The sequence below is a fragment of the Elaeis guineensis genome, chromosome 1, assembly GCF_000442705.2.
Source record: "Elaeis guineensis isolate ETL-2024a chromosome 1, EG11, whole genome shotgun sequence".
Taxonomy (NCBI): domain Eukaryota; kingdom Viridiplantae; phylum Streptophyta; class Magnoliopsida; order Arecales; family Arecaceae; genus Elaeis; species Elaeis guineensis.
Genome location: NC_025993.2, coordinates 162,882,462 through 162,898,793, shown reverse-complemented (window position 1 = coordinate 162,898,793; position 16,332 = coordinate 162,882,462). Strand labels below are relative to the sequence as shown.

The following is a 16,332-nucleotide window of genomic DNA, read 5'->3' as shown; positions in this document are numbered from 1 at the left end:
CCAGCATTCAGTAATACTGTTCAGAGTTCACATGTTGCTCATACAGTTATGCTATTGATGATCAATGAAAAAATTGCTCATCGGGATTACAACCACAGCTATAAGAAATTAGTGAAGTATTGCTTGTGGAGAAAATAAATTGGTCCTGATGTGGTTGCCGCATGAAAAAACATGTAAATCATGACCACTGGCAGTTCTCATCATTGTATTTATTTTTGCTTGTAAATGTCATTATACGCTGGAGATTTTGCCATCAAATTTCATTTATTTGGACATGCCACCATGGCATCTTGTTCTCCATAAATATATAAAATAAAATATACAAAAAAGCATGAATGGTATTCCTTTTCTTCTTAGATAACTTTCGCTTGATCAAAGATTAAAATTGAAAGAGTAGATCTCACCAGCCATTACAAGCCGGAAGTAAGGGTAAACATGATACCTGAAAACTTGATACTCCAACCAAATTATTTTTCTCATGCATGTTTTTCAAACAATCGCCCATTGCAGTGTCAATTTCAAGATTCTAGCCCACGGTTCGTTTGTTATGGTTCAAGCAAACTAAACATATGTACAAACTTAAATACGTTATAAAAATTATTGATTTCTTTGAGATATTCAATTATTCAATTTCTATATCGTGCTCCTTTTCCATTACAATCTGCCACAAGTTCACCATATATGAAGGACTGCTAATGCTTAACTAGTTGGTACACTAAAATCATATGCTAAGTTGAACCTAAAAAACTATTGATCAGATTATTAATCAAGTTGGGATGCAAACTTGGATTTTATTCATTTTAATGGATCTGAATCCAAATCCAAATTCAATTTTCTTGTCAAGTTCAAATATGGATATAGCAAAGATACATTCTAAATCTGACCCGTTTACAGTCCTAGCTCAAAGCATTAAATTTGGAATTAGTAAAAATCTATCTCGTTCCCACATACAACTAAACAGGTATGCAACTGCTGAGAAAGCATTCAACTGGTGAGACAAGAAACAGTCAAATAACTACCACTAACAATATTTTTTTTGATGAAAACTACCACAGACAGTAATTACTATAGCTTGTTCTATATGCCACAGTTTATATAAATTTGTAGGTTCTTGCATCAAAATGCAAATACGATCTCCATTTTTTCAGCGACAGGAAGTTTAAAATCAGAAACTCATGATGTTGGTTCCCTGATCTAGATCACCCAATGATTACCAAACTATATTGCCTTTTTCTGGAGAAAGCCACACTACCCATGTTGAAGATGATGATGCCCTGTATTGTATTCATGGAGACTCGGAGTTTTGTTTAAATTGCAATCTTGGGGGTGCATGTGCGTATGCTGTTCATTTGAGATTACTGAAAACAAGACTAAGTAACAAGGAGATCATATAAGAAAATATGGTTTTATCGTATTCAGCAACTAACGAGCAGAGAGCTAGTAACTCTAAAGAATGTAGAGTTAATGCTCTCATTTTCCACTCTACCCAACCTAACAATAGTATCCTTGCTATGTACATCACGAGCATGCTGATAATATGGCGGCAACCACCACTGCAACTTTCAGAGTTCCGTCTTTAACTGGTTGGAGTGCAGCGATGCTACTTAAGAAACAACAGAAACAGAACATGGAACAAGTTAGCCAAGCATTTCAAGGTTTATATCCCAAAACGGATCCAATGAAGTGCAATGACTAAACATTAATAAATTAAAAGAAATCTTATGTTTATGAATATCTCTACACAAATTTCTTTATACAGTATGAAATCACCATGAGACATTTGGGTGTGTAGGTGGCTGGTTTTTTTCTCACAGAGGAAGGGAGGGGTTGAGCTATAAGATCCAAGGCCATCACATGATCGAATATTAACTTTGTAGAGATACTCATATATATAAACATCATCAGATCAAATTTCATGATGATATGGTAGCAGGACTTGAGGTATAATTATAAGTTTGAGATTGCTATAAACTTAACAGGCAACAACCAGTGTCATAACATCATTGATTATATGGTTACAGACATCTTAAGGGACAGAATTAATGCCAGTAAGCAAGCTAGTCTTATTCCCCATTTCATTCCAAGCTGATTCTCTATTTAAAAAGTTGAATAGATGTAGTATCTGGTACGGGACCACAAAGATAATTGATGAATTGAGCAACGAAGGCCCTATTACTCAGGCAAGCAGCACCAGCAATAATTCACTATAGGCATCACGTAGCCATACATACAGCAGCAGCAGTTCTTAAATCTGGTCCCCATATAGTTTGGGTCCACACTAGGTTTTATGAATCGGCACATCAATCTGGCTGCTCAATTAAATTGCTGAAACACTTGAAGTTAATATGTACCATGGGGTGACAGAGACTCGAACTTCTTTTCAGAAATGGTCATCACCATAGATATCTAGGCTGAAAAATGCACTGCACCTATGCTCTTTCTAAAGCCATCATCAGGCCCAGGAAGTGCATGTTTGAGTCATATTAGGATTAGTGCTAGCTGGGTGACCTAGAAGGCTCTCTCTCTTCTTTTGATTTTTTTCTTTCTCTCTTTCTTTCTTTTGGAGGATATCTGGAAGGCTAGTTTGTTTCAAGAATTTCTGCTGAATAGCATTTTTCCTAGCAGTCTTCAATGTGAAAACAGTGGTAGAGAAGATTTGAGGGAAAGATACAAAAAAGAAAAAGATCTTATAAATATTCTTTGAGTCGTTACATACTACAATTAATCATCTTAAATCCAAGTCACCTCCTTGGAGCCAAAGGTATTTTCATTGTCCATCATACTCCCCTTAGGTTAACATACTAAGCATGTGGTGCCTTTTCAGTTCAGGACCAACTATTCTTCATCTTCTTCTTCTTCTTCTTTTTCCTGAATCAAAGGTTCAGATTCAATTGTTGGTAGGTGAAAAGGAATCTAAAATGAAAAATAGTATGTATTGTAGGTTGCTAAGTTTCCCTCTCTTTACTCGATTGTGGTCAGCCTCTAACGCTATAGATGACAGTAACTAGAGAAGTACCGTTTGAGTGAAGATGTTAAATTGAGGTCGCCTTACAACAGGGATTATAAGCATTATATGAACGGATCTTTCAATCTACAGTTTTTTTGTGGGCCCTCTCAAAGAAGTATTGGAAACCACTCCCTAACTTTTCGGGTGCCTAAAAGTAAGCCTAAAAATTTACTAGAGCGTCTGCAGAAGCAAATGTCCAACAAAAGGTTTCTCAGGAGCACTAGGTGCTAAGCAAGGGGCCCAGGATGCTAAATGCAGATGTAAACTCCTCAAATTCAAGGTAAGACTCAAACTCATCTTTCATGACAGTATCTACTGAAAGCAACTGGGGTTGTAAATGGTCCAAAGAGCTGGCCCTAGGCCATCAGTATTGGGGACCAGATAGATTACAACAGTGATAACCAGACTCGCATGTGAGCTGGTTGGCACCAACCTCAGTGTTACAACAGCTGGCCTAAGATAAGCAGTTTATAAGTGCCAGATCCAATGAGATAGCGAGAGTTAATACGTACAAGCAAAGTGCATAGCACTGGAAACAGTTGATGGAGGAATTGTGGGTTTGGAACATGAAAATAACACCTCAAAGGGGAGAGAAATGGACTCATACTCGGCAACAAAAGACAGTTGTGCAAGAGATGGCGGGAGGGACCACCGGGGGTTTTGAATTGCGGTGGGACGAGTAGATGCGACAGTCTCGTTGCTGCAAGCAATCATTTATAGCCTCGGGCCCCACACGGCAAAGGTCACGCCCCACGCCAACCAATCGTGACCGCTGCGGTGAGGATTCGTAGGGCAGCGGATCTCCGGTTGTCCGAAACCAGTTCTCTCTGAATAAATTCTATAGATTTCCCAGTTTTACGTCTCATTTCCCTATTTCCGCTACTACTATTTAGTACTCAAAAAATCTCAACCGAATAATGTTCTACCCTGTTATATTCACCAGACGACCATGAACAATATAATATAACAAGAAAGACAAGCGGGCGGTCCCCCGGGGGAATGATGATGATGCATACCGGAATTGGAGGGGTCATAGCCGAAAAGCGAGGTCCCTGGGTTGATAAAGAGGTGGGGCGAGTCGACCCTTTCCCACACCGACGGCGTGGGATGCGGGTGCACCGAATCGACGTGCCAGATCTGCTGTTGCTGCCGTCGACCCTCGTTCACCGCCGTCGCTTCCATCCACGCAGACTGCTCCATTCCACCCCCACATCGTCCGTCACCCACCGTCACCCGTCCACACTGTATGCCAACCACCAAAAACGCCAGTGGTTATGCTTTTTTTTCCTTCCTTTTTTTTTTTTTTTTTTTTTTTTTAAGCACGGAAATAAAGAAAAGTCGCTAATGGATTCCATTGTGGAAATGGATTTAGGATTAAAATATCCGCAGGATGAGAAAGAAATATGGTGGGGGGAATGCGCGGTCATCGGCAACATGGGAAACTCGTGAAAAACAATACAAGGTCAAACATGTATTATAATTTTCTTACGCCAGCTGTTTCGGGTTTCAGATTTGAAGAACCGATTCCCTTAGTTGGCAAGACACTACGGACCTGAATCCCTAAAACGCTGTGCTGGCCCGAGTTGTAATTTAGAAGGTAATAACATAGCCGAGCAATCTGCTCTCCAGCGGAAAGAAGGGAAAAGAGTTACGGTTTCGGGTAGTAAGATCGGCCGGCCGTGGAAGTTTCGAGTAGTGAGAGCGCCGTCCGTTCCACGGTCGGCCTTCCTTCCGTCCAATTAAATTACAGGTGCTGCTGTGAGCTTGCTAGCACACTTGCATCGTGATTGATTGATTTATTTATTATTATTTTCAGATGGCGGCATGGGATTCAGAGCAGGGACAACGGGAACCGAGGCGTTACCTCCGCCGATAGAAAGCTGTCGAGGCCGCTAAAGTCTATCCTGGGGTTCACCGCTGCCAGCCTCATGGACAAGACCTGGAGTAATTAAAAAAAGGAAAGTTATTGTTATTATTCAATATTGATAATAATACAGTCAATCATTTATCATTCAATAAAAAATTAAGAAAAACCGGAGACATGGACGATTGACGAAGCCCGCCCCATCGCACCAACAGGGATTTTAGCAATTTACACGATGGTCTGAGGAGGTGGGCTTTTTGGTAAAGCGATGGTGTGATCAATCGGAAGGGAGAGAAGTTGTGGGTGGCAGTGGGGCCGTAAATACGTACCTCAACCTGTCGTTGGAGGGACTGTACGTGGTTGATGATTTCATCCAGCACTAGGGCCGTACCCGATATCTGCAACACAAATTGCAAATTGGCAAGACTGACAATAGCTTTCTTTTTTTTTTTTCTCCGTCAACTACGAGTTATGCTCTCATGGCAGGTCAAATCCAAACAACTTTCAGAAAATCGGAAAAATTACAATAAGATGATTAATGTGCAAAAAAAGAGAAAGATCAAACTGACAGTCAATTTAGCAGTTGTGGACAATCTGGCAAAGATCCTGTACCCGCGCTCAATCCGAACGTGTGTTAAATTCAAATTGGGCTTGACCACAACTCAAGTAATTTCAAATCCACAAGCTGTTAATGTTTTAAAAAACAATTACAAATTTCGATAAAGACTGACAAAAGCGATTAATAAGACATAAAATGTCGCTTACTTTAACACATTTCAAGCACAAAACACCAGCGAACGAGACGAAGTCTCCAGCAGCACGTATCTGTGTTTCTATTTTCATGTACCAGCCACGCGTTTAACTAGATTACCAATCAAGCTTACTAATTTGTTGGCGCGAAACCCATAAATAATAACAGAAGCATCGGTGGAACAATCGTAGAAAAGAAGTCTGACTTGTATATAAAACTTAAACTAATCGAGGCCTGCGTGTTACGTGAGGTCGAATATATGAAAATAATTTTTTTTAAATTTAATTTGATTGAAAAAAAATTATATTTAAATAATAAAAAAATATTTATTTAAATTTTTTAAATTATTTCATATTCTCAACTATTTGTATAAATAAATTTTAATTATAAAAATATAAAAATATCATACATTAATAATATAATATAATTAATATATATATATATGATAAAGACTATACATTATTTCATCTTTTAAAATTTAATCAGCTTCGGGGGTGACGTACAAATTTCATTTCAAAATGGTTCGCAGGAAGGAGCTGTTTCTGTCACTTGTGGCAACGAAAGGATAAACTTTTCTCAAATCCGAAAAAGACTACCCAAAAAGAGCCCCCAGATCACACTATCGTCTCTACTTGCGCTTCGTTTCCAGCCACCGATTCCAATTTTAAGGCCCGACATCGAAGCTTGCGAACCAAGCCAACCGTTCGTTGGGTAGGCCTAGCAGGATCCACGACTCACGTGGCTCCATTTGATCCCGACCAGTCCACAAAAAGATTACGAAAAGATAAAAGATACTATAACTGGGCCAAGTCATCCTCAATGTTTACAAGACGTCCTAAAGTTCCTCGAATAAAAATAATTCTTACCCCACTACCTTACTGCGACCGGCCAAATCATATCTTTTTAAATAGTTATACGCAACAAGAATGGATCGCTCCATTTGATCTGGACCGTCCAACCACCGGCTTAACAACTCATCCCCAAAATCCACAACAAATTTACAGAAACATAAAGGAGGACCTTTAGTTGCACTTCCTTCTTTAATAATCTACTGCTCCGACGCTGTGATCGTGCTTGATTTCTAACAACACGGAATAGGAGAGAGTTGATTCATAGAGGGGAGTAATTATATCAAACCTAGAGGAAAGCGAGAACTAACCTTGCTGCACCCGGGGACCAGCTCTTGGAGGAGCTTCATCCGTGCATTTATTTTTTCCCTCCTCGCCTGAAAAATAAATAATAATTAATTTAAGTGCAACATTAGTACTTTATTTTAAAATAATCTGGGGAGGAGATGGTTTAATTAATTCCGCTAATCAAGGGGATTACTCGCTCCGCGAGGCTGTGGCTATCCGTTGCTTGGCCTCGACGTGCTCGGACGTGCACGTAGGGAAGCTTCTCTCCGGAGCCGGAGGTGTTCTCCTCGGCACCCTTTGCGCTCCCCTCCTCCGCGCTCTTGGTCTTCTTCGCGGGTCCTTTCACCTGCGAAATTCCAGAGATGCAAGCACTTCGCCTCCGAAACCCAGTTACCAGAAATGAAAACCCTTAAACTCTTCCTTACCTTGTTGCCCTTGTCCGCCTCTTTCCTCTTCGCCGGCCGCTGCGGCCGCTCGCCGGGGATTGGGCAGATCGGCTGGGAGTCGGAGTCCGCGGGCTCCGCTTTGGGCTTCGTGGAGCGATCGCCGGAGTGGGATGGGACGGAGGCCGCCTCCGGCGAGTCCTCGGTGGCGAAGACGGAGAGCCTCGCCGCCCGCTCCACGAGGGCTGCGTTGGAAGGGAAGGTCGGGGAGCAGCCGGAGGGGAGAGTCAGGGCCTTGGGATCCCTCAGCCGGAACCGCCACATCTCTCCGCCGGAAGCCGACGCTATGGCGACCGCCGGGGACTCTTCGGACTCCGGCTCGTGCAGGAGCTCCACGGCCTGGTTGGCCGGGAGGCCGAGGAGGGCAGTGAAGGAGCTGCCGCCGCCACCCACCGGCGGGGGCTCAAGGCCAGGGTGCATCGTGTTCTCCCTCATCAGGCTCTGGATCTCCTCCTCGAACCGGATGGATTCCGCGATTTCCGGCGTGTACGTGCCGGAATTTCCAGATCCGGCGTCTGAGCTTCGCGTGGGTTCCATGGATCACCTCAAAACCAAGCAGTTTCTCCCTAAATCCAGCGTCAATTCCCCAAATTCCTTCAAAATCTCCAGACCCTTTAAACTTCAGAGAGATCGAACTAATTCTTCTCGGATTCAGGAGATGAAACTTGGAACGGCTCCTAGAAGCGATCAGAAACCTGGCGAGAGAGGAGCGACCTCGAATTCTTGCGACGGAAGCTGGGAATCGCGTTGGAAACCCCGTAAACTACGGAGAAACCGGGCTCCTGGGATTGGGAAACCGCTCTCGCAAGCAAAGCGGCAGAGGAAGGGCCTCTAAGTGGAGATCCAGAGCATTATATAAAGAAGATAAGAGAAGAGAAGAGCTCTCCGTCCCTGTCTCTCACCTTTTTCTCGCTGCGGTTTTTACTGCCGGAAAGAGCCGCTCACTGAAAGCAACCTCTGCAAACCGTGTGAAAAAGATTGGAGCGAGAGAAATTGGAAATAGACGAATATGGTTACCTGCGGTGAGGTTAAGAACGAGTTTTACTTTTTACATACAGCAGTCTACAGGTTTGCAAGCTACACCCTTGCATTCTTTGTTTTTTGTCTTGGGTACGAATTGCTATTTTATTTCAGTTAATAAGGACCGCATGGGAGCCGGGATCCGTCACCAACTTCAACTGCTGGTAAGCTCCGTCCGGACTCCTACGGAAGCCAGACTTTGCACCTGACTTTAACTGCAGGAAGACTCCGCCCGGACTCCTACGGGAGCCGGGCTCCGTCACCAACTTCAACTGCAGGAAGACTCCGCCCGGATTCCTACGGGAGCCGGGCTCCGTCACCAACTTCAACTGCTGGTAAGCTCCGTCCGGACTCCTACGGGAGCCGGACTTCGCACCTGACTTTAACTGCAGGAAGACTCCGTCCGGACTCCTACGGGAGCCGGGCTCCGTCACCAACTTCAACTGCAGGAAGACTCCGCCCGGACTCCTATGGGAGTCGGGCTCCGTCACCAACTTCAACTGCAGGAAGACTCCGCCCGGACTCCTACGGGAGCCGGGCTCCGTCACCAACTTCTACTGCAAGGAAGACTCCACCCGGACTCCTACGGGAGCCGGGCTCCGTCACCAACTTCAACTACTGGTAAGCTCCGTCCGGACTCCTACGAGAGCCGGACTTCGCACCTGACTTCTACTGCAAGGAAGACTCCGTCCGGACTCCTACGGGAGTCGGGCTCCATCACCAACTTCAACTACTGGTAAGCTCCGTCCGGACTCCTACGGGAGTCGGACTTCGCACCTGACTTCTACTGCAAGGAAGACTCCGCCCGGACTCCTATGGGAGCTGGGCTCCATCACCAACTTCAACTGCAGGAAGACCCCGCCCGGACTCCTACGGGAGCCGGGCTCCATCACCAACTTCAACTGCAGAAAGACTCCGCCCGGACTCCTACGGGAGCCGGGCTCCGTCACCAACTTCAACTGCTGGTAAGCTCCGTCCGGACTCCTACGGGAGCCAGACTTGCACCTGACTTCAACTGCAGGAAGACTCCACCCGGACTCCTACGGGAGCCGGGCTCCGTCACCAACTTCAACTGCAGGAAGACTCCGCCCGGACTCCTACGGGAGCCGGGCTCCGTCACCAACTTCAACTGCAGGAAGACTCTGTCCGGACTCCTACGGGAGCCAGGCTCCGTCACCAACTTCAACTGCTGGTAAGCTCCGTCGGACTCCTACGGGAGCTGAACTTCGCACCTGACTTTAACTGCAGGAAGACTCCGCCCGGACTCCTACGGGAGCCGGGCTCTGTCACCAACTTCAACTGCAGGAAGACTCCGCCCGGACTCCTACGGGAGCCGGGCTCCGTCATCAGCTTCAACTGCAGGAAGACTCCGCCCGGACTCCTACGGGAGCCGGGCTCCGTCACCAACTTCTACTGCAAGGAAGACTCCGTCCGGACTCCTACAGGAGCCAGACTCCGTCACCAATTTTAACTGCTGGTAAGCTCCGTCCGGACTCCTACGGGAGCCGAACTTCGCACCTGACTTCTACTGCAAGGAAGACTCCGCCCGGACTCCTACGGGAGCCGGGCTTCGTCACCAACTTCAACTGCTGGTAAGCTCCGTCCGGACTCCTACGGGAGTCGGACTTCGCATCTGACTTCTACTGCAAGGAAGACTACGCCCAGACTCCTATGGGAGCCGGGCTCCGTCACCAACTTCAACTGCTGGTAAGCTCCGTCCGGACTCCTACGGGAGCCAGACTTCGCCTTTGATTTCAATTGCAGGAAGACTCCGCCCAGACTCCTACGGGAGCCGGACTCCGCCTACGACCCCAACTGCAAGTAGACTATGTCCGGACTTCTACGAGAGTCAGACTCCGTCTTCTATTCCGACAGCGGGAAGACCTCGCCCAAACTCCTACGGGTACCGGACCTCGCTACCGACTCCAATCGAACTTCGACCGATAAGTCTGGACCCCTGGCAGGCCACAGTAACGGACAACACTGCTCCACTCCCTGCGGCGGACCCTGCACAGCTCCATTACTCCCTGACAGGCCGTATTAACAGCCACGATTCTGCTCCACTCCCTGCGGCGGATTCTGTGCGATTCCACCACTCCCTGACGAGTCACGACAGCGGATGCCACTCCACTCCCCGTAACTGATTCCACGTGGCGAGCCACGGCGATAGCCACGATCCCGCTCCACTATCCTTCACAATAAATTCCTCCTGACTCTGGGCGGCCCATGACCAGACGGTTACAGGCGTCACTATCAATTTGTTGCCCCCTCCGTCTATAAAAAGGGAATCCAGATACGTTATTCTATAAGCTCTCATTTTTACTTAAAAACTCTGCTAAAATTTTCGTTCGAGCACTCCATTCTTGTTAAGGCAGAGAACTGATTTGAGCGTCGGAGGGCCTTGCCGGAACAACCCCACCTCTGGTTTAGACTTCTTTTGCAGGTCTCGACGGCGACCGTGACTCCCTCGACTCCAGCTTCTCCAGTGCAGGCAGATTTTTGCACCAACAGGATTGGTGCTAGAGGAAGGGCCCTTGTCTTCGCAGTACCCTTGTTCTTAAAGGAGCGCTCAATGGAGCTGCCTCCGGTCATCTTCTCCGACACCCGCTCCTCCTTTCCCCCACTGGATCCTCGCCCGATGTCTTCTCACGAAGCATCCGCACGGCTACCCACGGCCTCCGCAGCCATATCTCGGGCCCCGTCCCACCTCTGGTTTCCCGGGCCCTGCATCCTCCGGCAATGGTCGCCGGCATGGAGTGGTCGGACAATCGATCTCCGACGGATTTCGCCAACGCCATCTCGGGAGGATCCCGGCAGGAAGCAACCAACATACCGGCCGTACCCCCTAAGCGCAAAAGACTGAAGAGCCCATAACCTTCACTGAAGAAGACGCCCAGAGAGTCCAATTCCCTCATAACGATGCGGTCGTGGTTTTCATGAATATAGCAAATTACGACGTCCGTCGCATTCTTGTCGACAATGGAAGCTCGGCCGACATCTTGTTCTATGATGCCTTTTCAAGAATGTCTATCCTTGACGGCCATTTGAGACCGATTAGCTCCCCTCTGGTAGGGTTTACCGGCAACACTGTTCCGACGGAAGGAATAATAACTTTGACTGTGGCCGCAGGTCGATATCCAAGGCAATCCAGGACACTGGTGAATTTCTTGGTGGTGAAGGCACCGTCAGTCTACAATGCAATCCTCGGCCGACCTGGCCTCAATGTTCTCCGAGCCGTCGTATCAACTTACCATCTGAAGTTGAAATTCTCTACCAACCAGGGGATAGGAGAGGTCCGGGGAGACCAAGCCCTGGCCAGGCACTGCTATAACATAGCCTTGCAAATAAGCGACCAATTTGACCCCTGTCCCGTTGATGGATTGGATGCTCGCGATGACCTCACCGAAGAGAGGGGCGCCCCAATTGAAGATCTGGTACCAATCCCTTTGAATGACGGAAACGCGGAGCATGTAGCGATGATCGGCTCCAACCTGGGGGAGGAGGTGCGGACGCGCCTCATTGATTTTCTATGAAAGAATGCGGACGTTTTCACCTGGGTTCCGGCAGACATGTCGGGGATTGACACGGAAGTCATGGAGCATCGCCTGGCCGTCGATCCAAAGCATCGACCGACGAAAGAAAAAATCGAGATCACGCACCGGAAAGACAGAAGGCGATAGCCGAGGAAGTGGACAAGCTCCTTAAAGCCGGATTCATTAAGGAAATCAATTATCCTGATTGGATTTCTAACGTTGTCCTAGTCAAAAAAGTAAACGGCAAGTGGAGGACGTGCATAGATTTCAAAAACTGAATAAGGCTTGTCCAAAGGACAGCTACCTCCTTCCCAGAATCGATCAACTGGTGGACGCGACCTCGGACCATGAGCTCCTCACCTTCATGGATGCGTTCTCCGGCTATAACCAAATCAGAATGATGCCGGAAGACGAAGAAAAGACAGCTTTCATCACTGATCATGGCCTTTACTGTTACAGGGTCATGCCTTTCGCCTCAAAAATGCGGGCACAACCTACTAACGATTGGTGAACAAAATCTTGAAGGAGCAGATCGGCCGTAACATGGAGGTCTACGTGGACGATATGCTCGTAAAGAGCAAATCTTCCAGAGATCACGTCACCGACCTCGAGGAGACCTTCGACGCTCTCCGAAAATATAGAATGAAACTGAACCCAACTAAATGCGCTTTCGGAGTAACCTCGGGAAAGTTTCTGGGCTTCATGGTGTCGGGGTGCGGGATCGAGGCCAATCCAGAGAAAATTCATGCCATCCAGGAGATGGCCGCCCCAAAATCGATAAAAGAGGTTCAGTGCCTCACGGAGAGGATAGCGGCTCTGAATCACTTCGTCGCAAGGTCGGTCGAACGGTGCTTACCCTTCTTTCAAACCCTCAAGCAACCAAAGAACTTCTGTTGGACCTCTGAGTGCCAACAGGCGTTCGAAGAACTAAGGAACTACCTCAGCTCACCCCCGCTGTTGGCAAAGTCGAGCCTGGGGAGGAGCTATTTCTATACCTGATAGTCTCTCCCATGGCTCTCGCGGCCGTCCTTGTCAAAGAAGAAGCGAAAGTCCAACGACCGATCTACTACGTCAACCGCGCATTGAGGGATGCCGAGATCAGGTACATCAAATTAGAAAAACTGACTTACGCCTTGTTGATTGCAGTCCGAAGACTCCAGCCCTACTTTCAAAGATACACCGTGATGCTGCTCACCGACCAACCGATCAAAACGATTTTGCATCGGGCGGACGCCTCTGGGAGGATGGTAAAGTGGGCAATCGAGCTCACAGAATTCGACATCAACTATCGACCCACGCCAGCAGTGAAGGCCCAAATACTGACAGATTTCATAGTGGAGTGTACTATCCCAGAGGAGGCTGAACCTGAACAAAGCAAAATTGATGACCTGAAGTCCCGACCGAACTCCCCCAAAGAGGAAGCGGATCCCTCTGATCGCTTTTGGGCCCTCTATGTGGACAGATCTTCCAACATGTCAGGCGCAGGTTAGGCCTGATCTTGGTCAGCCCGGAGGGAATCATCGGGAGTATGCTCTGCGTTTTGAGTTCCCGCAACAAACAATGGAGCGGAATATGAAGCTCTGATTGCAGGACTAAGAATCGCCAAAGAGCTGAGAATAGACTAGCTCCGGGTCCACAGCAACTCTCAACTAGTAGTGGGACAAGTCAGCGGAAGTTACGAAGCGCGGGAGGACAGTATGGCCAAATACCTTGAAAGAGTAAAGGAGCTCGTCCCCGCCTTTAGCAGCTTCAACATCAGACAGATCCCAAGGTTGAAAAATATCAGGGCTGACCTTCTCTCCAAGCTGGCAACGCTGGCTCCGGCCGAACTACCCAAAGGCGTTCTCTTTGAAGTTCTAAAGCGTCCGAGTACAGAAGAGTCACGGCCCGTGATGAAAATTGACCACGAGCCCAGCTGGATCGACCCACTGATAATCTATCTCAGAGATGGAGTTCTCCCCTAGGATGCGAAAGAAGCTCGGAAGCTCCGAAACCAAGCCTCCCGATACATCCTTTATGAGGAAAATTGTACAAGAGATCGTACTCCTTGCCCCTCTTAAAATGTCTCCAGCCTTCGGAAGCTGACTACGCCCTGTGGGAAGTGCATGAAGGAATCTGCGGAAACTATTTGGGGGCTAGATCTTTATCCCACAAGTTGCTCCGCCAAGGGTATTATTGACCGACAATGCATCATGATTCGATTGAATATGTCAGAAAGTACGATCGATGCCAGAGATATGCTAACGTCCAGAGATAGCCCGCCACCGAGCTCACACCCCTGAGCGCCCCATGGCCTTTTGCACAGTGGAGAATGGACATCTTTGGCCCCTTTCCTATGGTGCCTGGGCAGAGAAAGTTTCTCCTTGTAGCGATCGACTACTTCACCAAATGGGTTGAAGCCGAACCACTAGCAAAAATCACAGAAGCAAAAGTGCAAGATTTCGTCTGGAAGTCGATCGTGTGTAGGTTCGATCTGCTTAGGACCCTAATCACTGATAATGGACGATAATTTGCGAGAGCAAAATTTGTCAAATTCTGTGAAGATTTAAACATCTCCCACAACTTCACATCGATAGCCCATCCTCAGGCGAACGGCGAGGCTGAGGTGACTAACAGAACCCTTTTGCAGGGGATTAAGATAAGGCTCGAAAAGGCGAAGGGAACTTGGGCGGACAAACTTTATCATGTGCTGTGGGCGTATCGAACTACCCAGAGGCTATCCACAGGGGAAACCCCCTTTGCTTTGGCCTTCGGTACAGAGGCCGTCATCCCAATTGAACTTAAACTCCCGTCGGCGCGAGTCGTAGCATTCGACGAACATCAAAATTCACGAAGTCTTAAAGCCAACCTCGACCTGCTGGAAGAAAGATGGGAGATAGCTCAGGTTTGAATGGCAGCCTACAGACAGAAAGTCGCTCGATACTACAACGCCCGGGTCAAGAACAAAGTCTTTAGAGTAAGAGATCTAGTACTTCGACGAGCCGCTGTCTCGCAATCCTAGGATCGAGGGAAGCTCGTCCCTAACTGGGAAGGCCCGTATAAGGTCAAAGAAGTAGTCCGACCCGAAACTTATTATCTTAAGGAGCTCAGAGGAGCTGACCTCCCGCGACCATGAAGCTCGGAGAACTTACGAATGTACTACCAATAACTTCATTTTAACTAAAAGTTGTATATCTACATGTCTTTGGCACTATCCTACATCCACGGACACTCCGAACAAATTGTATCAGAAGCAAGAGGGAAACCTCGTCTCGACAAAATCGAAGGCCCGATTTCCTTTAGATCGAATGGGGGGAGAGGCCCTGCAACGCCCATATGCGCCCCCACAGCCCTGTTAGGGACAGGAGGAGAACCTCGCCCTAACTTAAGCAAAGTCGAAGGCCCGGTTCCCTTTAGATCGGATGGGGAGAGAGGCCTTACAACACCCATACGCGCCCCCACAGCCCTGTTAGGGACAGGAGGAGAACCTCGCCCTAACTTGAGCAAAGTCGAAGGCCCGATTCCCTTTAGATCGGATGGGGGGAGAGGCCCTACAACGCCCATACGCGCCCCCACAGCCCTGTTAGGGACAAGAGGAGAACCTCGCCCTAACTTGAGCAAAGTCAAGGCCCAGTTTTCTTTAGACCGGATGGGGGGAGAGGCCCTACAATGCCCATACACGCCCCCACAGCCCTGTTAGGGATAGGAGGAGAACCTCGCCCTAACTTGAGCAAAGTCGAAGGCCCGGTTTCTTTTAGACCGGATGGGGGGAGAGGCCCTACAACGCCCATACGTGCCCCCACAGTCCTGTTAGGGATAAAAGGAGAACCTCGCCCTGACTCGAGCAAAGTCGAAGGCCCGGCTCTCTTTAGATCGGAAGGTGGGAAGGGCCCAGCAACGCCTATACGTACGCCCACGGCCGCGTTAGAGACAAGAGGAGGACCTCGTCCTAACCAGAGCTGAAACCTGTTACGAAAGGAATGGGAGAAGAACCTCGTCTTAGCATCAATTAAAAGTCTGGTCGTTCAAAGACCAGAAGAGAAAAAGGGGGAGACTTTCCTCAATGGCCCCCTTACAATAAAATTCCATCCAGACTCCTATGGGAGCCGGACTTTGTCCCTAACCTTGACTGCAGGTGGGCTCCGCCCGGACTCCCATGGGAGCCGAGCCCCACCCGCGACTTCACTTGCAGGCTTCGTCCGGACTCCCACGGGAGCCGGACTTCGCCCCGACTTTGCTTACGGGAGCCAAACTCCCGTAACCTCACCAAGAGCGGAGGAAAGATTCCAAGCGAAAAAGAAAAAGGAAGCCGATGGATCACATCAGCGATGAATGGAAAACAAACAGCGTCCAAGATGCAGAGAACCCTGTCTCGGCAAGGATTGGGGCTCTCATCAAGAACCTCAGCTTTCAAGAAAACTTTCAACGCAAGCCCAAGGTAAGACAACTTTCTCAGAGTGATAGAAGCTCAGACCTCTGAGCTCGAGCCCTGATGGGGGGACCAAACCGGAATGGCCCCAGACGACTCTGCGGCCGTGGATGAAAAAGATGGGTCGATATGATAACAACCGGATATCTCTGAACGACACAAAGGCCGAA

General features: G+C 48.0%; 1 protein-coding gene across 4 annotated transcripts; it reads right to left on the bottom strand.

The window, feature by feature from the left end:
• Positions 1 to 1,371: 1,371 nt before the first annotated feature.
• LOC105039474 (transcription factor bHLH48) lies at positions 1,372 to 8,150 on the bottom strand. Of its 4 annotated transcripts, none has more exons than XM_010915634.4 (7): positions 7,184 to 8,148; positions 6,952 to 7,104; positions 6,782 to 6,847; positions 5,201 to 5,269; positions 4,872 to 4,946; positions 4,024 to 4,249; positions 1,372 to 1,603 (listed from the first exon to the last, which is right to left on the bottom strand). In XM_010915634.4, the coding sequence occupies exons 1-7, from the start codon at positions 7,736 to 7,738 to the stop codon at positions 1,563 to 1,565; spliced, it is 1,185 nt and encodes a 394-aa protein (XP_010913936.1). In that variant the 5' UTR covers positions 7,739 to 8,148; the 3' UTR covers positions 1,372 to 1,562. The 4 variants fall into 4 exon arrangements, with proteins under 4 accessions (XP_010913936.1, XP_010913937.1, XP_029118663.1 ...); XM_010915635.4 differs by having other exon boundaries at positions 1,372 to 1,600; positions 7,184 to 8,145; XM_010915636.4 differs by lacking the exon at positions 1,372 to 1,603 and adding an exon at positions 2,669 to 2,868.
• Between the last annotated feature and the right edge of the window lie 8,182 nt (positions 8,151 to 16,332).

What these genes read in the sequence shown, in the direction of transcription:
- LOC105039474 (XM_010915634.4), bottom strand. Translation starts at nt 7,738, where the DNA reads ATGGAACCCACGCGAAGCTCAGACGCCGGATCTGGAAATTCCGGCACG. An exon ending in CCCTCCAACGACAGGTTGAG is followed by an intron (nt 4,947 to 5,200) that starts GTACGTATTTAC and finishes TAATTACTCCAG; the next exon opens with GTCTTGTCCATGAGGCTGGC. An exon ending in CTATGACCCCTCCAATTCCG is followed by an intron (nt 1,604 to 4,023) that starts GTATGCATCATC and finishes TTGTTTCTTAAG; the next exon opens with TAGCATCGCTGCACTCCAAC.